General features: G+C 37.0%; 1 protein-coding gene across 2 annotated transcripts in view; it reads left to right on the top strand.

The window, feature by feature from the left end:
• The first annotated feature begins 1,771 nt into the window (after positions 1–1,771).
• Positions 1,772–23,824, top strand: part of lats2 (large tumor suppressor kinase 2) — a 22,797-nt gene continuing 744 nt past the window's right edge. The window contains exons 1-9 of one of the 2 annotated variants that reach the window (XM_056465141.1): positions 1,772–1,974; positions 5,393–5,617; positions 8,758–9,152; positions 18,697–18,829; positions 18,919–20,456; positions 20,600–21,182; positions 21,289–21,471; positions 21,584–21,690; positions 21,945–23,824. The exon at positions 21,945–23,824 is cut by the window's right edge and continues 744 nt beyond it. In XM_056465141.1, the coding sequence (XP_056321116.1) occupies positions 8,799–9,152; positions 18,697–18,829; positions 18,919–20,456; positions 20,600–21,182; positions 21,289–21,471; positions 21,584–21,690; positions 21,945–22,475 (3,429 nt within the window). In that variant the 5' untranslated portion in view covers positions 1,772–1,974; positions 5,393–5,617; positions 8,758–8,798 and the 3' untranslated portion in view covers positions 22,476–23,824. Of the gene's footprint in view, positions 1,975–5,392; positions 5,634–8,757; positions 9,153–18,696; positions 18,830–18,918; positions 20,457–20,599; positions 21,183–21,288; positions 21,472–21,583; positions 21,691–21,944 lie in introns of both variants that reach the window. The other variant, XM_056465142.1, reaches the window with a different exon arrangement.

Genomic DNA, 23,824 nt, shown 5'->3' with positions numbered 1-23,824 from the left:
AAATACGCAGAAGCTAAATTTACATTTTGATTGAGGTAAAGTTGGTTTTATATTCATTCAGTAACAACTTGTGACATGCTCTCTATATTGTTTAACATGTTAATTTGAACATTTGGTCTGAAATCACATGTATTTATGACTTCAAAACAACATTAGCACTATTTATGGGACTGTGAACAGTGTTGTACTTTGATAGCCATTGGATGCTAATATGATTTCCCTATTTAGAATTAGCAAGGAATACTTTTCTAAACTTATATTATTAAGGAGAAAGTCTGAATGTGTGAATATAAAACCAGTTTTACATCAAAATATATTTTGGATGTACATTTTGGGTTAATTTACATGAAGTTTTGCCTGTGGTGTGAAATTCTGTATCTGATTTAAAATGATTCAAAGCTGTATTTTGCTTATTATATAATGATGAATGTATTTTGGGGTTATTTATGAATACGATTAATAATTATTTTATATTATTTTGCTGACTCACATTTATTCTTTAAAAATGAATTTGCCACACTGCAGGACTAAAGGTTTAAAGGTAACACTTTATTTTGATGGTCCCTGTCGCATTTTGTTGACTAAAAGTTGCAACTACTTCTCATTTGAGTATTAGTAGAGTGTCTAATATGTGCTGATACTGCTCCTTCAACAGACATTTAACTATAAGAAACTTTAAGAAACTTTGCAGACTATAAGAAACTTTGCAGATACATGTCAACTTACACTAACCCTAACCCCAACCCTAACAGTCTACCTATAAGCTAATGAAAATTAGTTGGCATGTAGATGCAATGTAACTTAAATTCAACAAAATGTATTAAAGGGACCATCTAAATAATGTGATACCAGTTTAAAGTACATTTTACAAGGTAAATAAATGAGACTGATTCCTGTGACGCTCCAGGGACAGACGAGTCTTCACTGAGGTCCAGCATTCTCCAGCCTCCGGCGCCTAGACTGCAGCTCTGCACAAGACGTTTGGCCATAGGAGAAATGGTCATGCCCAACTGAGCCTGGTTTCTCTCAAGGTTTTTTAATTCTTCACCTTCGCCAATTGGTGAAATTGGTTATTTCCTCGCCGGTTGCTACTGGCTGGCATGGTTCGGGATCTGTAGAGCTGCGCATCGATGGATGGATTTGCTCTTCAGTAGAGCACTAACTCTCAGTAGTGATTATTAAACCACACTGAACTGAGCTAAACTGAACTGAACTTAAACTCTGAAAACTGAACTACACTGTTGCAATTTACTATGATCTCCTATGTGAAGCTGCTTTGACACAATCTACATTGTAAAAGCGCTACACAAATAATGGTGAATTGAAAGATCAGATAAAAGTGTTATTTTATTCATTTACAACATGAAATAGCATGTGTCAACTATACATCTACCGTTTTACAAACTAAGCACCGTGTGGTCTCTTGATTATATGTAATATTTGATTTCTTTTAGGACTTAAGACAAACCAGTGATTGATTAAAGAAAGCAATGCAACAATCCGTTGAGTGAGAAGCCCACGTAGGATTTGGGAACTATTTAGTTCACTATTTAGTTATTACATTCACTATTTAGATATAACATTAATGCATATGCGGGCAACTCAAAATAGACTAGTACAGTAGGGATATAGTAAAATATACTCCTTCTATTACACTTATCTGCTAGTGTGCATCAGATCAGAATCTCAGCGTTGTAAATGTCGGAAGCCCCGCCCAGGGTATGTGCAGCGCTGACGTGCATGGCCGCCTCACGTGACTCCTCTGGAATGTTAACAATGCAGTAAGTGTCCAACTTTGTACTGCATTCTAATTCTGCCGTGAGTGGCGAGAAAATGGAGGACAATCCCATGATTTTCACTCCGTGTTTTTTATGAGAGAACGAAGAAAGGCCAACAAATCTTTAGACAGATAATCCGCAACCTTACTGAAGTTTAAATCAGTTCCTTGGAATAAGGCACCGTTTTTATCACATGGTGAGTCGCTCAAAACTTTATCAACTTTTCAAAACGCTGGGCATTAGTTGGTTTCAGGAGATACTGCATTTGGTTTGCGCTCGTAAATGGTGTGTAAGTCGAGTAAATAAGCCGTGTTGCTCATTTAAAGCGGGATAGGAGTGAACAGCACATTCTCCCTGCGCTGGAATGCGGATTTGCTCCAGCGGATCTGCGTTCCTCTCGCTCCAGTCCCTCTGAAGCGCTGGGACCGTCCTCTAGGCCCCACGACTGTTAACCGTGTTAACGGTACTTTGTACTTATGGAAGCATTTTGAATACTCAATAATTGCTCATTTAAAGGGGATAATATGCGATTGTGTATGTTAACAAGACGTTTGTGTGGTGTAATAAGTGACTTAATTGATAAATATGTTAGACAAATTGTCGAAACTCAACGTAACAAATGTGTAACTAACGTTTATAATACAACGTATGTCTACATTAATTGAGAGGTTTGTTATTTTGGTGATGAAGTCGACGCTGCCATGAGCTGCAGGTAACGTAAAGTTTGTATTTTTACTCGTGCGTATCAAAACCAGCTCTGCTTCCCGCAGGGTTTTGTTTATGTGTCTCGCGCCGTCAGATGTTCTCCCAAAATCAGATGTTTTTTAGCCGTACTGTAAGTTTAGATGATGTACTACAGCGGGGCGATCGCATTACACGTTTATTGTTTTGAAACCGTATAATTCACTCCACCCACGAAATTATCCCCTTTTTCTTGTTGGATGTGTGATGATGATGATGATGATGATGATGACATGTGTTGGGAATTGTTTTCATATTTACGCCTGTTGTTTTTGTGTGTTGTCTGAATTTTGGGCATGTGATTATACAGTAGTGATTATAAGTTCGAGGAACAAACTGTAGAGAGAGGGGCCAAATATTCATGCCATTATGATATTGTGTTCTTGAAATGTGGATTCCAGACTTAATACTTTCTACTTTGTGACAAATATCAGCAATATGAAAAATATTCAATCAAATTTTTCTAAATTTAACCCTTTATTTGCCAGTGCCACTGCCAGAATACCGTACATTAGCATTATTTGCCACTGCCAGCATATAATAAATGAAGGACATTGTAATAAATTATATGTGGAGGGTTGTTTGGCTTGCTCTTTCCATAAGTAATAATTAAACACAATTATAAAATGGTAATAATTTAAAGATAATGCAGCTTTAGATAAAAATCAGTATACATTGAGCGTAAAAGGTCTTTAATGGTTGTTTTGAATATCGATGAATTTCTGTGGAATTCATAAAGCAGAAAATTAGCAGTACATATTTTAAATACTTTTTTTTTCATACTACTTTTATCTTCAGTTCTGAGTTTAATTTTTAAAGGTGACAAATTACTTTAATCCCCACAAAGTGCAAGATATAAACTTGCAGTTATTATCAATAATAACAATAGCTTTATTACTTTTATTCTATGGTGGAAACAAGGTAACATACATGCATACACTCACTGCCATGTGTGGTCAATGTAATAAATATGGTGAGTTAGCCAGTTTGTATGATAATAAATATGAACTCATTTCAGTTTAGTTTTCTAATGGATGAATTTCTCGAGATCGTCTGTGATCATCTATTAGTGTGTGAATGAATGCTCTAGACATTGGGTTGTTCTTACATATTGAATAGATCCATGGAAAATACTGTGTAAAGATCTTTGATTATATCCAGCATAAAGTGAAGACATGACAAGACATTTCATGATGCCTCCAGTTTTACATTTGAGTTATTTTCTATAGAAGTTTACATTTGAATGTAATATTAAAGAGCTTCGGTGGCTCAGTGGTTGGCACTGTCGCCTCACAGCAAGAAGGTCGCTGGTTCGAGTCCCGGCTGGGTTTGTTGGCATTTCTGTGTGGTGTTTGTATGTTCTCCGTGTGTTTCTGTGGGTTTCCTCTAGGTGCTCCGGTTTCCCCACAGTCCAAACACGATAGGTGAATTGATTAAAGAAAATTGTCCGTAGTGTGTGAGTGTGAATGAGTGTGTATGGATGTTGCCCAGTACTGGGTTGCAGCTAGAAGGGCATCCGCTGTTTAAAACATATGCTGGATAAGTTGGTGGTTCATTCCACTGTGGCGACCCCTAAAGAATAAAGGGACTAAGTCTAAGAAAAAATTATAAGAAAGAATATTGAAGAGCTTGAAGTCAAAGTTATAAAACCTTCATCTGTGTTTTTTTCCTCATAAATAAGAATGTTTTCAGCCAGAAAAAGTCTTTTCACACATATTGATCAAAGTTTTTTGGTTCAGTATCTTATTTAATGTTTTTGAAATTAAGTAAACATACAATAATATGACTTAAAATATATATTTTTATTATTTATTCCTGATTCTAGCTGAATTATCAAGTGTTCTTCATTGTCTTCATTCTTAAGAAATCATCCTAGTATGCTATTAAGAAACATTTCCTATTTTATAATTTAATTTATGTTAAGGGTTTTTATGGGGAAATGATAGTTTTTTTCAGTTTAGGATTTATTGTTAAAAAGAAAAATGTAAAAACTGCATCCATGTAAAACATACATTTTATAAATTGCAGAAGCATTAATATGAGGCTAAATATGCTGTATATTAGGGCTGCACGATATTGGAAAAATCTGACATTGCGATATTTTTTATTCTGCGATTTTTTTATTTTATTTTATTTATTTATTTATTTATTTTTTATTGCAATATAAATACAATTATGAATAACTGTTTGGAAAGAATTTATAATTTTAGATTGATTATGATGATTCTGTAGGGGAGTACATATGCATACAATATAAGAAACAATCTACAAGCGTAAGATAAATTCAGTAAAGAAAAATTTACCAATTAAATAAACAGTGTTGTTTTTTTTTTTTACCGGTGAGTCGAACTGTATTCAGGTGTACAGTAATTGAATAATCAAATGTAAAACAATACTGCATAGTCTTTGTTTTATTAACAATTCAATCATTATTCATTTGTCAGTTACAAACGGTACAATTTCTTATAGGCCTGAATGTTTTTAAAACCCTCATACAGTCAAAGGCCTCAAAAACGCTTGCAAAATGATGAATTATAATCCAGACTTGACATTGCGTATGCTCACGATGTGACTATTGCAAATGATCACATTGCGATATCGATGCTGAAGCGATATATTGTGCAGCCCTAGTATATATAAAGCATGTTATTGTTTGTTTTGTGTAGTAGTTAGATTTTGATATCTAAATGGAGGGTTTTACGTTAAAACACCCAACTGTTGCTTCAAGACAGTAGCTGACCTGCTTGTGTTTCGTTATAAAGCTCTGACAGAGGGGCTGATGTCTAATCAATCTTCAGTATTTGACATAGAGTAATGATGCAGGGCCTTTGACTTGCCCAAATCTCCCCTTCTGACCACCACTGTCCCCACAGGCAAACATGCATACCAGACTGGGATGGAAGAAGCATGCCGACGTAAACCCTCACATGTCTTTGGAGGAGGGGGAGTGTGAGCCTTGAAAGGGTTGCTGGGATGTGAGTAGACCTGCATCCAGCGCACGCCAGAGCCAACGAGGCAGCAGCTACAAAGACTAGTGACAACAGCAGTGCTAATCTTCGCTCGCATCTTTCCCACTGCAGCCTGTGTTATCTATTCAGGTCAGATTGAGTCTGGGTGTGTACAGTTGTTTGGCTTATTTTGTAGGATTGAACAAACAATGCAACAATATACGTTGTGTATACTTTGATTTTAAAGAAGATTTGGAGTCATTTAATTTAGTGTCAGATATTGTAATCAGGCTTTAAATATTGTAACTCATAAGGTTAAACATTTGAGCGTTCTAGCTTGTTAATTATTATTAATACACTTGGTTCCACACAACTGATTTGTGTTGGGGCAACATGAAGGAATTAAGTTAGCTTATTAGTTTTTGCAAATTTAAGTGGAATGAATAGTGAGTACATTTGTATGTGTATAAAAATCAATCTTTTGATCAATCAGTTGAAGCCAGGTAAAAGCATGAATATTTCTTTTCTGTTGCCACCATTACATCATCCCAAATTTAATGTCAAATTTGGCCGTAAATAAGTGTTATGAAAAAAATCCATAGCACTTTAAAATAATGGTCCATTAGTTAATGTTAAGTTATTTACTAACATGAGGTTCAAAAAATTAACAATGCATTTATTACAGTATAATTCACGTCTGTTAATGTTAGTTAAGATTATTAGTTACATCATATATATTGACTAATGTTAACAAGTACAACTTTGGTTTTTATTAAGCAAATGATTAATAAACAAATTAATAAATACTGTACAATATGGTTAATACTTAGTTTCTATTAGTAATTACATTAAATAAAATGAACTAATGAGCCATTATTTTAGTTTTAACACATTCAGACAAAATGGATTCATCATCAAGCAAGCAAAACATGCATAAGCACCACACATCTAGATTGGTGCTGAATGAGAAACACGTTTACCCAGCTAGATTCAGCTTAAATTAGCTTAGGCTTAGCATTTATAGTACACATTTGTTTATAATGAATAATTATATAATGTTGCTAATTTAATTATAACATTTTAAATTTTTTGGGATGATTTTATGAATTTACGTAATTTGATGCTGAGTGAGAAAAGCAAAATTCAAGTTTTTTGTTGTAGTGTTTGTAAACTTTAAGAAAAAAGGTAAAACATTTTATAGGGCTGCTGGAAGCCTATTTGACATTAATTTAGTAATAGTTATTTAACAAACACAATGCCAGTCAAACCAGGAATGATAATTGTAAATATAGTATAGGTGGGCATAGATTAATTTAATCTAGAATAATCTCACTGTAATCTTGGAATTAATCTAGATTAATCTAAATTAAAATGGCTTCATTGAATTCTGCCTAAGCCATTCAGAATATGTGTGCTTCCCAAATAATGACTAAATGTAAGTCTTTGAGAACGTGTTTCTTAAGCCAGGTGGCGCATTAGACCACACGTACATCGCGAAATGCAGATGTTCTTTTCTTTCCATTTGGTGTGCGTTATTGAATTCCATAACTCTCACCAGTCCTTACTCCTTAATTGCATCTAATAATTCAATTCAATTCACCTTAATTTGTATAGCGCTTATAATTGTATCAGTAGTAGTAAATTGTGTCAAAGCAGCTTCACATAAAAGGTCATAGTAAATAGGAACAGTGTAGTTCAGTTTGTAGTGTTTAAGTTCAGTTCAGTTTAGCTTAGTTCAGTGTGGATTAAAATCACTACTGAGAGTCCAAACACTAAAGAGCAAATCCAACGATGCGCAGCTCTATAGATCCTGAGCCATGCAAGCCAGTGGCGACAGCGGAGAGGGAAAAAAAACTTCACTAATTGGCGAAAGTGAAGAAAAAAAAACCTTGAGAGAAACCAGACTCAGTTGGGTCAGACCTCAGTTTGATTGAAATGTTCATGAGTTAAACTGTTAACGTAAATTGTTAAATGTTCATGAGTGAAGCTGCTGAACTGCAGTTAAAGTCACTCAAAATTACAGGAAACTCTTACATAAAAGCACGTCACGTAAACACCGTAATTATATTATTGTCTATTAAGGCAAATAACTAGATTACAGATGTCCATATAAACGTAGTCAGTAGTGCCCTCGAAGTAAGTGAAAGATCCAGGAGGGCATCCTGCTGATTTAATTCAGAAGGGCACTTTTTTTGTCAGATGGCTCACCGGTCAGGTACACATCTGCGCTAAAATTTCAAGGTGAAAGTCATCACAGCTTGCGTAGAATCGACCAAGCTCCCAACCCAACTTTGAGAGTAGATTAATGGCGATATGTTTTTAACGCGCGATAAGAGTCCCGCGTTAATGCAGCACGTTAAAGCCGATAACGGCCCACCACTAAAAATAGCTATATACAGTTAAAGTCAGAATAATTAGCCCCCCTGAATTATTAGCCCCACTGTTTTATTTATTTTTTTTTCCCAATTTCTGTTTAACGGCGAGATATATTCTAAACATATTTCAAAACAGAATAGTTTTAATAACTCATTTCTAATAACTGATTTATTTTATCTTTGTCATGATGACAGTAAATAATATTTGACTAGATATTTTTCAAGACACTTCTATACAGCTTAAAGTGACAGTTAAAGGCTTAGCTAGGTTAATTAGGTTAACTAGGCAGGTTAGGGTAATTAGGCAAGTTATTGTATAACGATGGTTTGTTCTGTAGACTATCGAAAAAATATAGCTTAAAGGGGCTAATCATTTTGACATTAAAATGGTTTTTAAAAAATTAAAAACTGCTTTTATTCTAGCCGAAATAAAACACATAAAACTTTTTCCAGAAGAAAAAATATTATCAGACATACTGTGAAAATTTCCTTGCTCTGTTAATCATCATTTGGGAAATAATTATAATAGAATAAAAAAAAAAAAAATCAAAGGGGGGCTAATAATTCTGACTTCAACTGTATATATATATATATATATATATATATATATATATATATATATAGGTGTGTGTATATATATATACACACAACAACATGTATTACAGTAAATGTTTATATATATATATAGCAAGGTGACTTAGTCGTTTACATTCTTTAAAGCAGGATGGATTCTGATTGGTCAGTTTTTTATTGTTCATTAACCGGTAGAAATTGTTCTGAAACCTATTCCAACAGTATTGTTTGTGTCTGTAATCGTCCTTTAATATACCAGAGTAATGTTTTTCTTTTGGTTTTTTCCATTTTTGACCTGATGCAACTTCCAGCTCACTAACTGGATCTTTCTGTCTTTCCAAGTGTGAAGAGTTTGTGTGTGAGAAAACAGGCCACGTTCACTCATGAGGCCGAAGACGTTCCCTGCCACTCCATATGTGGGCAACACACGCCAGCGCCTGCAGGACATCAAGGAGGGTCTGAAACAGCCGGCGAAGCTGGTGAGTCAGGCGCTTCATGGAGGCAGCTCTCGAGGAGAGGGTGGTCGAGGTGGAGACTCAAAGGGCAAAGACCAGGCTGCCAGACAACAGCAGCTCCGGCCTCCCCAGAAGTTCAACAACTACCAGAGTGCCCTGCGAGAGATCCGCAAGTCTCTGAGGCCCTATGCCAATGATTCGGGTCCAGGATCCAGCTCCGGGCATCCCGGTGAAGTCAGCAGACAGATGCTACAGGATCTGGTCAATGCTGGTTGCGATCAGGTAAAAGTCTTTGTTTTATAAACATTTTTTTTTACTATTTATACAGTCTAAATACAAATCGATAATTGTATATAATGTGATATGAATTGTAAAAAGTTAACAGTAACTTGATAATAACAATAACATATAGTTTAAGGAAAAAATAAGAGACCACTTGAAACTTCTCAGTTGTCTGGATGTACGACATTAGCCCTGTGTTTCAGTAAAATGTTGATGTTTGTTTTATTCTATAAAGGTGTGATAATGCTTATTTCAATAAAAAAAACGACAATTGTCAGAATAACAAACGTTTTGATTTGGTATGATTGAAAATCAGCGCTTTTACTCCAAATGAACTCATCTGAAGTAAAAACACTGGCATTGTGTTTTCTAAAAATGTATATAAACAAACATGACATTTTATTTTATAGATTTAAATAAAAAGTTATCTAAATAATTTTTTTCTTGTTTAATTTTGAAACGAATACCAGTAATTTACAAAATAAACAAAATTATGCTTTACTCAAACGCCAGAGTGGTTTTTCCTTAACTATATATATATATAGTTAAGGAAAAACCACTCTGGCGTTTGAGTGTGTGTGTATGTGTATATATATATATATATATATATATATATATATATATATATATATATACACACACACACAATTATTATTTTTTCTATTTGTGTTTCTCATATCTTTTTTAATTATATTGATTCTGGCCAGGGTTTTTTTTTTTTTAAATATGCTCATCTTACTCATCATAAACGTCATGCATTTAGAAATGTTTGTGAAAATTCTTTAGCCGTGAGCAGTGCTTGGGAAATATGCAGCTTTGAAGATTAGGCCAGTAGATCAGGCCAATATGATATTGGAAAAAACTGACATTGCAATATTTTATTTTTCTGCGATACATAATGTGACATTGAGTATAATTTCACCAGATGTAATGAATAGATCTAATTGAGAAGAATACATAATATTAAATTAAATGTGATGATTTTGTAGGAGAGCACATCTGCATAAAATATAATAGAGCAAAGATTAGCAGTATTCAGCAGTATCCGGGCACAAACTGAATAATCAAATGTAAAATAACACTGTATAGTTTATATTCATCGTATATGCACATAAATAAAATACATTTTTCTTAAAGGTGCAAACATAATTTCTTGTGCTTAAACAATTTAAAGTGGCTTGAAATGCTCACACGGTCACATGCCTAAAAAAACACGCAGATGATAAACTAATTGATAAATAAATGGTTAAAATTTGCAATGACTCATCAAATCGTGAACTGTTCGACTATAATATCATAATCCCATGTAATCCTGCGATGTGACTATTGTGGATACATCCATTGCGATACTGATGCTCAATCAATATATTGTGCAGCCCTACAGTAGATATTGACTGATTCAGTGCTGTCTATGCAGCCAAATCTGAAATCATTACATAATACTGAGTGCTAAATGTTGAAATGGCAGTTTTGACAATGTATTTGGCTATTTAGCTTTTTTTTGAGGAGCTCAGTGGAACATCTCTACCCCACAGGAAGTGGCAGAAGCCAAATCAGATCTGATTCAAAACACAAACATATATGCAGGCTTGTGTCATGTGGTTTATTTCTGTCTTTAACTAACTTTCTTTATCCTAATATGAGTTTTAGTTAATCATGGATCAGTTAATAAACAAATACTTTACTAGAATATACTGCCCTAGTATTTTGTAACTGTTTGTTGCGTATTTGTGTTGCTGTGTGCAATATTGGCCATTGTGCAATCACTTTTTAGTTAAATGTGTTACTTGCGCTCCAGTCCTTGTATTTAATTGGATGAATTTTAGAAGGTATAGTTTACTCAGAAGTAAAGAGTCATCATTTACCCATGAACACATGTTGTTCCAAACCTGAATAACTGTCTGTTTTGTGGAACACAAAGGAAGATATTTTGAAGAATGTTGGTGACAGAACAGTTCTGCTGACCAATGATTTCCATTGTATGGTTGAAAAACAGACACATTCCACAAAATGCTGCTAGCTGAAGCAATCAAAAATAGTTTGGCTAATTTGAACTAACATGGAATATATATATGCGTGTGTATATGTGTGTATATATATATATATATATATATATATATACACATACACACACACACACATATATATATATATATATATATAATGTATGTGTATATATGTATATGTGTGTATATATATATATATATATATATATATATATATATATATATATATATATATATATATATATATATACATATATATATATATATATATATATATATATATATGTGTGTGTGTATATATATATATATATATATATATATATATATATATATATATATATATATATATATATATATATATATATATATATATGTGTGTGTGTGTGTGTGTGTGTATATATATATATATATATATATATATATATATATATATATATGTATGTAAATATATATGTATATGTATACATAAACAGGTTACTAAAATATAATCTAAAATTAAAATCTAAATGGTAAATATACAAAATATACATACGATGACAGATATTTTACATTTTGGGTAGCTATTTGAAATGACGCGGGGGTTTCCTCCGGGTGCTCCGGTTTCCCTCACAGTCCAAAGACATGCGCTATAGGTGAATTGAATAAACTAAACTGGCAACAGTGAATGGGTGTTTCCCAGTGTTGGGTTGCAGCTGAAAGGGCATCCGCTGCGTAAAACGTATGCTGGATAAGTTGGCGGTTAATTCTGCTGTGGCGATCCCGGTTTAATAAAGAGACTAAGCCGAAAAGAAATGAATGAATGAATGACGGCAATTTTATGCATACTATGCCTTTTTTAATAGTATGTTGTTTATTCACGCCTGTCAGACATGCAAGGCCTTGTAGTTTAAAAGGGAGCGTGTTTAGTGTGCTTTGTTTCAGACTCTCTAATACAGAGCCCTTGTCAGGCCGTTAATGAATATGTGTTGGGGCTTTGCTTCTAATGTTGAGATGGAGCTCAGAGAGCGGCTCTGTGATTGCATTCGGCATGTGAGGAATGCTGTGCTCAAGCCCATGCACAACACCACTGAGAAATCCACCACGGCCCAGTGGAATTACGAGGCCTCGCTGAAGGGAGCCGTGCTGCCTTTATGACAGGGCTAAATAGAGACTGGAATGGGGCTTTTTTAGGTCTCTGGAAGCTGAAACATGCTATCAGATGAAGTGTAGTATGGAGACAGACTTGATTTGGATCATGTTGTTTGCGTACATTCTTGACTATTTTATCTTTCAATGTCGGTCCTGATGCTGGCTGAATTATTTTCCCATTTAAACTGACATTTCATTTAATAAATGTGTCAATATTATCAATTAGGTTCCAGATTATACATTGGTATATACTCTTGGGCGTATATATAAAAAAAAAAGGAATTAGATTATAAACTAATGTATTTAAAAAGCTTGTGCTTCACCCTGCTCCATTTCGACCATGTTGAAATGTATTTGTTGAAAGAACTGTTTTGTGTATGATTTTTCTGTTCGAAATAAATCAAATCAAATGTATTAAGTTTATATGGGTTTTCACAGAAATGATGTTAAATTATAAATAATTATTCATTTAAACAGTCGATTAATTAATTAGATGACTATTTACTAATTGTGACAGTCCTATTAATAAACATTGGTTTGTTTATTTGTTTATTAATTATTTAGATTGCCCTTGAGGGAAAAACTAGCCATAAAAAGGACAAAAAAAAGGCACTCGGTATCTCTGAAGACTGTGAGTGTTATATCTCACAGATGTGTGAATTTCACAATCATTAGATGGATTGTCTTAGTCTTACCCTGCCTTTATTACAGCATGTACAACACTCACACACTAAGAGGAAGTGTTCAGTTCAGTAGTAAATGGGCGTTTCCCCTGGAAAGCAGAGACACTTGATCCCTGGCATGTTTTGTCCTTATGTGTGGGCTGACGGTTTGTTTTTGTTTGTTTTTTTTATACAAAAACATGAAATTTGTGTTTTGTGGCTTAGCCTGTCTGACGTTGTGTCTCCCTCATATTCAGATTTAGTGTGAGTCAGTTCTTGAGTCGTACACCGCATGCACCTAGACCTCCCATCCCAAGGTTTGGGCATTTTTTTTTGCATGTTTTTATTAATAGTAATAAAGTGATTATTGTGAAATGACTCAGTCATGGTGTGTGACTTGGTATTTTTAGTTTAGTGACTGGGGCTTGTGTTTCTCCATTGACCCTCCGCACATTCCAGGAAGGTAAATGGCCGCCTCTGGTTCTTCCCTGCGCTTCTTTGGTTTGATCATTATCGTTGGTTTTTCGCCTCACAAATTACCCAGCAATGCGGCCAGTGGTTACATAACCACCTTTGAAGGCGGAAATGTTTTGGTTGGGGGAATGAAAGGGGTGGGAGGGGGTACAGGATGAAGATGAGCATGACATGTGTTGTGGATTTGTGGTTTTGAGCATAGGATCCTAAACACTGCCTGTATACATCATGCATGTGATGTTTGTGTACTTGGGAAATATGTGTGATTTGATACATGTGTAGTGTGTGTTGGCATATCATGTTGGCACTTGGCCTAAATGTTTATATTAGCCTTCTCCTGCAACCAAATATGACCAGTCTACAACCACAAGCTTTGTATCATAGCTTTTTTTTACATTTAAAGTCAACTCTGGCATTTGAAATAGGTGTTGTTTCTGAGGGAAATGCGATATTTTACAAGGATTAATGTTGGGCAGAGCTTTTAGAGCTGCACGATATTGGACAGGAACTGACATTGCAAAAGTTTGTTTTTTTTGCGATTCATATTGCATTGTGAATATCATTTCACAAGATAACTCAACTGGGCGACGCAGTGGCGCAGTAGGTAGTGCTGTCGCCTCACAGCAAGAAGGTCGCTGGTTCGAGACTCGGCTGAGTCAGTTGGCGTTTCTGTGTGGAGTTTGCATGTTCTCCCTACGTTTGCGTGGGTTTCCTCTGGGTGCTCCGGTTTTCCCCACAGTCCAAAGACATGTGGTACAGGTAAATTGGGTATAGGCTAAATTGTCCATAGTGTATGAGTGTGAATGAGTGTGTGTGGATGTTTCCCAGAGATGGGTTGCGGCTGGAAGGGCATACGCTGCTTAAAACAAATGCTGGATAAGTTGGCGGTTCATTCCGCTGTGGCGACCCCAGATTAATAAAGGGACTAAGCCGACAAGCAAATGAATGAAGATAACTTAACTCAATTTGGAAAGAATTGATTGGGAGTTTGACTGGGATATTGTAGGCGAGTGCATCTGCATAAAATATACAACGATTTCTCCAAATAAACAAATTACATGTTGGTCATTTATATAGAAAATTAATGCAGGATAAATCCGATAACTCTTATTATATCAAAAGAAATTGGGAATTAGAGTTAAACACTATAATAGACGATGATATGTGGGAACAAGTATGCAAAATTGTCATAAGGGTATAAGCAGGCTGGAAGATGGAGATGAGGTTCTTCAGAGTTCCATTAGTGGTTGCCAAATTCAATAGTTCTTCACAATTATCACAGTGCTGGAGAGATTGTGGAGAAGTTGAAGACTATGTTCACATATTTTGGGAAATGTACCAAAATACAAATATATCGGAAGGAGGTTAGGGAGATTAGTAAAGTTTTACGATACGACATACCAATGCATCCAGAATTTTTTGCTTGATGGCTTCCCCCCTGATCAATTCAGTAAGTCTCACCTATTGGCACTATATATATATACAGTTCAAACACAGAGGCTGAATCAGATTTGAGAATATATATATATTTGAGAAAATGACTGCAGATTTGCAGTTGAAATCAGACATTTTCCAACAGACCTGGGCATTCGAAACATACTTGATCTTTGAAATGCTGTCAGGGGCTTTGTTGTAGTTATTGTCTTTATGCTGGAGTTTATTTATTTAATTATCTACTTTTGTTTTTTTAATGTAATGTATTATCTTTTTTTTTAAGCTGTCACTGTTATTTATTTATTAATGTAATTTATCTATTATTATTTTTTCTCTTTGTCTATTTTTTTGTGAATGTAAACATTCTAAGTAAATGTTATGTGTATACTATGTTTAAATCATAAATTAATTAATTAAAAATGATAAATAAATAAAATGAACAAATTAAAGCATGGATACAGAACAATAATACAAATAAAATAAGCTACACTTTATGGTTTTCAGTGAAGTTTAACAGTACAGAAATTCAAAAATCAAATGTAAAATAAGACTGCAAGGAGCCTTTGGTGTATAAATAAAGACAATCATTCACCAAGTGGCAAACTTTATAATTTCTTGTTCTGAAATGGTTTTTGAAATCTTCAGGCCATAAAAACACTGCAAATAAAACGTCTTCTAAACTTATATTAGGATTAACCTTCGCAATCAAATCATATGCTCTGAACTGGGTAATTATAATCCCAGCTTGACAGTACAGACCCTGCGATGTGACTATTGTGGATTCGCACATTGTGACATCGATGCTGAAGCGATATATTGTGCAGCCCTAGTTCACACTTTCGGAATTGATTGGATCATGAAAAGTGGAGGTTATGCATCACAAATGAACCAAGTGTTTGGTGGAATCTTGCTTTAAAAGTAAGATAGATAGTGAATGTCATCTCAAAAGAAGGGCAGAGCTAATGATAAAATTTTTATAACATCACAGACTATTATTATATGTTTTTATTAATCTTTTTAAATATTTAATTTTAAGAAAAGGTACATGAAATTGATCAAAGTCCAAGTAAAAACTCTTCCAGTGTTACAAAAGATTTCATTATAAAATTCTTTCATACACTTTTTTCATCAAAGCTCTTAAAATATGAAGCAGCACACCTGTTGTTTTCATCATTCATTCATTCATTTTCCTTTGGCATAGTCTCTATTTCAGAAGTCGCCACAGCTGAATGAACTGCCAACTATTTCAGCATATGTTTGACGAAGCAGATGCCCTTTCAGCCACATCCCAGTATTGGGAAACAGCTTACACTGACTACGGACAATTTAGTTTATTCAATTCACCTATAGCGCATGTCTTTGGAGTAGGCGAAACCAGAGCACCCAGACAAAACCCATGCAAACACGGGGAGAAAATGCAAACTCCACACAGAAATGCCAACTGGCCCAGCTGGGACTCAAATCAGTGACCTTCTAGCTGTGAGGCGACAGTGCTAATCACTAAGCCATCATGCCACCATGTTTTTAACATAAATAATATAAATAAATAACAATATTAATACATTTCTGCTGACGTGACACTTAAGATTTTTATAATGACTGCTGAAAAATTAGCATTGCTATCGCATTGTATGTATTTCATCAGCTTATGCATGTCAGAGGAATCGAACCCATGACAATGGCAGTGTGAGCACAATGATCTGCTGTTTGAGCACTTATGGATCCATTCGCTGATGATAATGTCCATCCGGTCCAAAATCTCAGAGTCCTCCATATGGTTTTCATTCTCAAGTTAAATGACGGAATGTGTTTCAGAAATTGGGTCAAAGTGGAAGCTTTTCAGAAAGAACAGCGAATAATGTATGAAAATACTTATGTCACTTTAAGTAGAAAGTGTGTGTGTGTGGGGGGTGCTTTTTAAAGGAGAAAGCTTGTGTTTTCATGTGTGTACTTAGAGACACCACAGTCAGAAATTGAACGTCTAGTGTAGCATTGCGGCTTGTGGTCATGACGAGGGTGTAAATACAAGCGGGATATTTTGGAACAGTCCAAATGAATTCTGAAGACACACTAGAACAGAATGCTCTCAAAAATAAAGAGGGGAGGGGGGAGACACAATTTGAAGCTAGATTGAGGCATAGACTTCCACATAGCTGGAATTCTTGCTTCCTGGCTCGTGGAATGTCCTGAACATCTGTCGCCTTGACAGTGGAGGTCAGGGCTGAAACTCTGACCTGGGGCCAAACCAGACCCAGCCCTTCCCGAAACCAGACTAAAGTCAATGGTGGACTGTTTTGTGTGTGTGTGTGTTTTAAAAAGAGAGAGTGGCGCCTTTAAATCACTAAGAGGGATGTGAAGGCACACACCCTTGGAGCGGACAGTGATGGAATGCAACAGAAAGTGCTGGCACTTCTGAAACAGCGATCACAGACTGTGTGTTTTGTACAGTACTAACCGTAGTTCCAGCAAATGGGTGAACACGCATTTAGACATGCTAGTGGAGATACACATAAGGGTAATTCTAAACTATTCTGGGAATGTGTAGAATGTGTGTGGATGTGGCGCTGAAATACTGAGTGTGCCCTCTGTTTGTATGCCTGCTTGTTTACACCCATTCAGTTTTTACTTAGACATAAGTTTCAGCATTGTTTGACCAAAGCTCAGAAATACCATAACAGTCTTTACCATTGTAACTTTTTCTTTATTTTATTTTGCCAGTCTGCATTTCTTTGAATACATAGAGGTCAAAATGCACAAGTATGTGCTGAATTAGGCACTTTCTTCTTTCCATGGCATGCTTAGTGTGGTATGAAGTTTGCCCACCAGAGGCTGCGTAACACAGCTTGTTGCACTGCTGTAGAAATTGACTTGGGCAGAATGTCTTCTGAATGAGATCATATGCCATTCAAGGGGATTTCCTCATATAGGTGTGGGTCTCTACTCATAGAATACTTTACATGTTTGAGTTTTCTCTTGGATCACACTCCTCACAAAATGTGACAAGGAAAACTTTTGATTAATTTGAAGATCTCTTCAGGTTGAAACAGAGTTGTTGCATGAAGGTAATCATAAGCCGAGGAGAATTACTTTTCTTTATTCTCTATATATTCTCTTTATTCTCTATTTAGCCTCTAAATAAATAATTTAAATTAACGCTATACTCTACATTGCTTTGAAACGATAAATAAATAATACAAAAATTCTTAAAATACTTAAAATAATCAGAAGTGAATTCATAGTGAGACTTATTTCCATCGAATTCATTAATAATTGCAAGTTTCTTACTGTGTGGTCGAATGTGCCAATCTCCGGTCATAGTACGCTTGTGGCCTGGCACAGGAAGGAGCTTGTGCATAACTTGCAGAGGAAGCAGCTGCAGGGAATGTTATTTTGACCATTATGTACTGTATGTGTTCATAGGCCGGTTTATTTAAATGCTTGTTCACATGTACATTTTGTACATCTGAAAATCAATATGTATAAAATGGGCATTTTCCTTAAACACTAGTGTCCACTACAAAATCTAAAACTGTACAAGTGCCAATGTTGAGCAGTATTTGAGTAGTAAAAGTATATTATGTATACCTTAGTAGTAAAAGATGCTACTTTGGCTCATTATCTCCAGTGGCAAATTAATTTAGGTTACACTGGTGCATGTAGCAAACTAATATATTTTAGTAGCTAGTGTAAAAGGACAAAATCGAATTCTGCTTGTTTAGCATCTTCTGTGATTTTAATTAAAGTCTAGAAGTTGTGTTTATTGGTGCATAGTGACAGAAAATGCTCTGATGTGCTCTTTGCAAATGTTTTAATAGTTCTCTGCTTGAATTTCTGAAACAGGAAATGGCAATGCGTGCCCTGAAACAGACTGGTAGCCGTAACATTGAGGCAGCATTGGAATACATTAGCAAAATGAGTTACCTTGATCCTCACACTGAACAAATTGTACGTGTCATCAAACAGACTTCCCCAGGCAAGAGAATACTAAAACGCACACACTAAAACTTTGATATAACTCCATGAATTATGTACTGTATTTGAACCTTTTAATATTTCCTATAGGAAAAAGTGGCATGCCAAATTTGATGGACCACAGGACAGCAATGGAAGGCAGTGGGGATAGTGCACTTCCCCCTTATCACCAAATGGGAGCACCATTGTATGAGGGAGCTAGTTATGGGGCAGAAGGTGAGATGGCTCGAGCATACATGGGTGGACCACCTGTCATGAACTACATGCCACCGCCTGCCAACCCTTCACAGGGTGCTACCATGGGAAACCCGATGGGACGCCCCGCAAGTATGGGTGCTTACTCCACAAACATGGCTCCTCAAAATAATACTGGGAATCCAATGTACACCCCTGGCCCAGCCCAGCAAAAAGGATACCCTAGTGGGATTGACCAGGCCATGATGGGGTACAGTGTGCCTGGACCACCCATGCAAATCCAGTCTCAGCCCTCAGGAGGGCCCGGAGCACATTATGACTACAGATCGCATATGATGGAGAATTCCAGCTACGGGGTCAAAAGAAGTGCTTCCTTTCAGAATAAGATGCCCCAACTAACTCCAGAAAATTATGTCAATATGCCAAGCAAAGCAGCAATGGGCCAAAATCCTGGTGGCTATGCTCCCAACTTATATCTGCCACCACATTCACACCCACGCCAAGCCAGCCCCACCTCACACCAGGTTCACATGATGCAGCGCCCCCCAGGTGTTGCCCCTGGAGCTATGGGTGGGGAGTTCTCTGATGTTCCTCAAGGCCTTCTCACCCCTTCCAGGGCCAGTTTAAACCTTGACCTGTATGAGCATCACTGGCCAGGAGCTCAAGGTCCTGAGGGGACTCCTCCTGCCAGGCAGCCACAAGGACCCTTCAGAGGGGAGGTACGTGTCCCCAGTAGGACCAATTCTTTCAACAACCACCAAAAGGTGACTGTGAGGCAGACATTGCCCACGACAACTAGTGTTGCTGGGAAGCCAGAGTCGTCTTTGGGTCCACCTAACACAATAACTGCAGTGACCTCTCCACCAATCCAGCCACCTGTTAAGAGTATACGGGTCATGAGGCCTGAGCCGAAGACAGCAGTGGGACCATGCCATCCAGGGTGGCTGAGTGCACAACCCCCGGAAGCACAGGATTCTCTTGGATACATGCCAGATGAGACTTTTACCTTGGAGCCCAATCAAGAACATCGCTGCCCACCTCCACCATACCCCAAAACACTACTTGTGCCTGGATCTGGACCTGGAGCTGAGCCTGCATCCTTAGAGCCTGTAGCCATGGGTGGACTTCAAGAGGTCAGTGGTACAGGTAGGACTATCCAGAGTTCCTCGGTAGGAAAGCAGGAGGAACCTATCTCCAAAGACAAAGTGAAGATGGGCAAAGGAGAAAAGGCTGTGAAGGATAAGAAGCAGATCCAGACATCACCTGTGCCTGTACGAAAAAATGCCCGTGATGAAGAGAAGAGGGAGTCTCGCATTAAGAGTTATTCTCCATTTGCCTTCAAGTTCTACATGGAGCAACATGTGGAGAATGTGATGAAGACATACCAGCAGAAACTTAATCGCAGAATGCAGCTGGAGCAAGAGATGTCCAAGGTAAGCTGTGCAGGAACTGTTTATCACAAGGACACAGTTTACTCTTTAATCTGTACAGTTGAGTTAAGTTGTCCAAAGAAAGGTATAGTTTTTATTAGTTTCAAACGGAGCCCCCTCTTTAACAATCTCTTTCATTCTTTTAGGCTGGCCTTTCAGAGGCTGAGCAAGAACAGATGAGAAAGATGCTTTACCAGAAGGAGTCCAATTACAATCGACTACGACGTGCCAAGATGGACAAATCAATGTTTGTCAAAATCAAGACACTCGGCATTGGGGCCTTTGGTGAGGTGTGTCTAACCCGTAAAGTAGACACAGGGGCCTTGTATGCAATGAAGACTTTGCGAAAGAAAGATGTTCTTAACCGAAATCAAGTAGCCCATGTGAAAGCTGAACGGGACATTTTAGCTGAGGCTGACAATGAGTGGGTAGTCAGGTTGTACTATTCATTTCAAGATCGAGACAATCTGTATTTTGTCATGGATTACATTCCTGGAGGAGATATGATGAGCTTGCTGATCCGTATGGGAGTTTTTCCAGAGGTCTTAGCCAGGTTTTATGTGGCAGAACTAACACTGGCAATTGAGAGTGTGCATAAGATGGGTTTCATCCACAGAGATATCAAGCCAGACAACATCCTCATTGACCTAGATGGACACATCAAACTGACTGATTTTGGTCTGTGTACTGGGTTCCGTTGGACTCACAACTCAAAGTATTACCAAAAAGGTAAGAGAAGGTGATGCTCATAGCCTTTAAAAAGGCCTAAATGCAGTTGCAGTGTTTACTAAATCCAATGAATTGGTTGTCTTGTCTTTCTGCACTGCTTGAATAGGGAACCATATCCGACAGGATAGCATGGAGCCAAGTGACTTTTGGGATGATGTGTCTAATTGCCGTTGTGGTGACCGGCTGATGACTTTGGAACAGAGAGCTACTCGACAACACCAGCGTTGCCTGGCGCATTCTTTGGTGGGCACCCCTAACTACATTGCCCCTGAGGTGCTTTTGCGCAAAGGTAAGACCATTCACATAGTCACCCAGAAGTATAAGGAAATTACAAAGAATTGCTAGTGTCTATAGAACTTTTCTCCTTTTAATTGCTCCTTTTAAATACTTTTAATAAACAGGATACACACAGCTTTGCGACTGGTGGAGTGTGGGAGTGATACTGTTTGAGATGCTGGTTGGCCAGCCACCCTTTCTTGCTTCAACCCCAACAGAGACACAGCTTAAGGTAAGAGATCTGTATGCATGTTCTTAGCTGTTTCTGCTCCTGGAGGGTGAGTGTCCTACAGAGTTCCAACCAACCCCAACATACTTGGAAATTTCTAGTAATCCTGAAGACTTTGAATGGGTGATTTTAATTAGGCAAGATGCCCATGCAGGAAAAGGACCGCACATCTTTGTTTTCTTTAAAGTTATTAATATTTGACGTTAACAGTTTTAACCTAAAGAAATAAACTTTTGTTGATGTCACTACCTCAACAGGTGATAAACTGGGAGAACACTTTGCAAGTGCCACCACAAGTAAAACTGAGCCCAGAGGCAGTCGACATCATTGGCCAGCTCTGCTGCTCTGCCGAAGAGCGTCTAGGAGGCAATGGGGCTGGAGAAATAAAGGCTCACCCATTCTTTTCTGAGGTGGATTTCTCCAGCAATCTTCGGACACAACCTGCACCATATCGACCAAAGATTGCCCACCCTATGGATACATCCAACTTTGATCCTGTGGAAGAGGAGGGAGGCCCAGGGGCCTGGAGTGATAGTGGGGATAGCACCCGCACTTGGGACACCCTCTGTTCTCCTCACGGCAAACACCCTGAACATGCCTTCTATGAGTTTACTTTCCGAAGATTTTTTGATGATAATGGTTGTCCATTCCGTTATCCCAAGCCCCTAGAGGCGACACAAAGCCTGTCCAGCAGTGATGGGGCCGGCAGCCTGAAGCCTGAGCTGGAGGAGGAAGAGATCCATGAAGAGGAAGAGCAAGGGGAAGGGTGTGAGCCGGTTTATGTGTGAAAACGTTGGATTGATCGCACATGCTGCTCTGCCTTCACCCATAGAGGACCTCACCAGTTAACACGCTGCATCTTCTATACTTCCTTTCAACACTATTTTTTCTTCAGGGTGTTGCATTAAATGCATGGAAGAACATCAGAAATTTAGTGCAGAAAGTTCCATGCGAAATGTGTTTATTCCCCTAAACCATTATGCAGTATCATTTAAAAATGACTGAAGCTCTGACCTGGGACCAAGGAAATACATAAGACATGCAGCTTAGTTCATGTGGACGTTGATGTGACTGATACTCTCGTATGAGAGCACAAAAACAGAGATGTGTAGCTGCTGGTCTATGGTTTGATGTTTAAACCACTCTACTCATGGTTAGTGTGGTGTGTGTCAACCGTGTCCTATTCTTTTATTCCACTGGGAAAAAGACTCCCAGTCTTACATCATATGTTAACACATCCCTCACCTCTCTCAACCTGGTGATGCTAACATTCCAAACACCGGAGAGTTTATGGTGAAGGATTACAAGAGTTCTTGACTTGGGATGGTAGCTCTGTAGGTTATTTTTAAAAATTCATAAAACCAAACAGAATTTTATAGTTATAATTCATAAATGTGCTGTAAAGCCTATTTTTTCTAAGATATAGAAGCCAGACTTGGAAGTATATGATCTCAGTCTTTTTAAAGCAAGCAGTTAGTTTTAGAGGATTTTGTGGCGCCACCAAGTGGTTCAGAGTGACACTGTCAAGTGTCTTCTTTTCGAAGATGTAGGTCCTACATTATGGACTGACAGTATTAGGTCACTTCTTCATGCAAAGTCTGTCCAAAAGTCCATGCAGGATTTTGCAGTTAATAATTAATTAATTAATAATAATAATAAATTATTAATTAATTAGTAATTAATAAAATAGTCTTTTGTAAATATTATACAGTTATCCTTCATTTATGTTTCATGCCTAATCATGTCAAACGGTGCTCTCAGTCGTGACACAATATTGAAACAAAATGTTTTTAAGTACAGCCAGCACTTCAAGGACATGGGATCTTAAAACTCCCATTATTATAATTATTAAAGGTTTTTAAAACATACTTCAATTGTCTAAACAACAGCCTGTTATTTGAGAGCTGAGGCTAAGCATAAGTATAGTCATAAAATACATAATGCCACAAAAACGTATATGATATGAAAATATCATTTACAATATGAAAATGTCAGAGTTAAATAACACACTTAAATTATTAAGAGGCCTAAATCCTGCTTTATGTTTGCTTGCCAGTTGCATTGCAGTTTTAAATTAAAATTTTGCTTAGGTGTGTTATTTTAGTTGCTGTATAATTCAGTTGGTATTTAAATTCAA

Source organism: Danio aesculapii, chromosome 9 (genome assembly GCF_903798145.1).
Source record: "Danio aesculapii chromosome 9, fDanAes4.1, whole genome shotgun sequence".
In the NCBI taxonomy this organism is placed as follows: Eukaryota; Metazoa; Chordata; class Actinopteri; order Cypriniformes; family Danionidae; genus Danio; species Danio aesculapii.
This window is presented reverse-complemented; position numbering and strand designations above follow the sequence as displayed.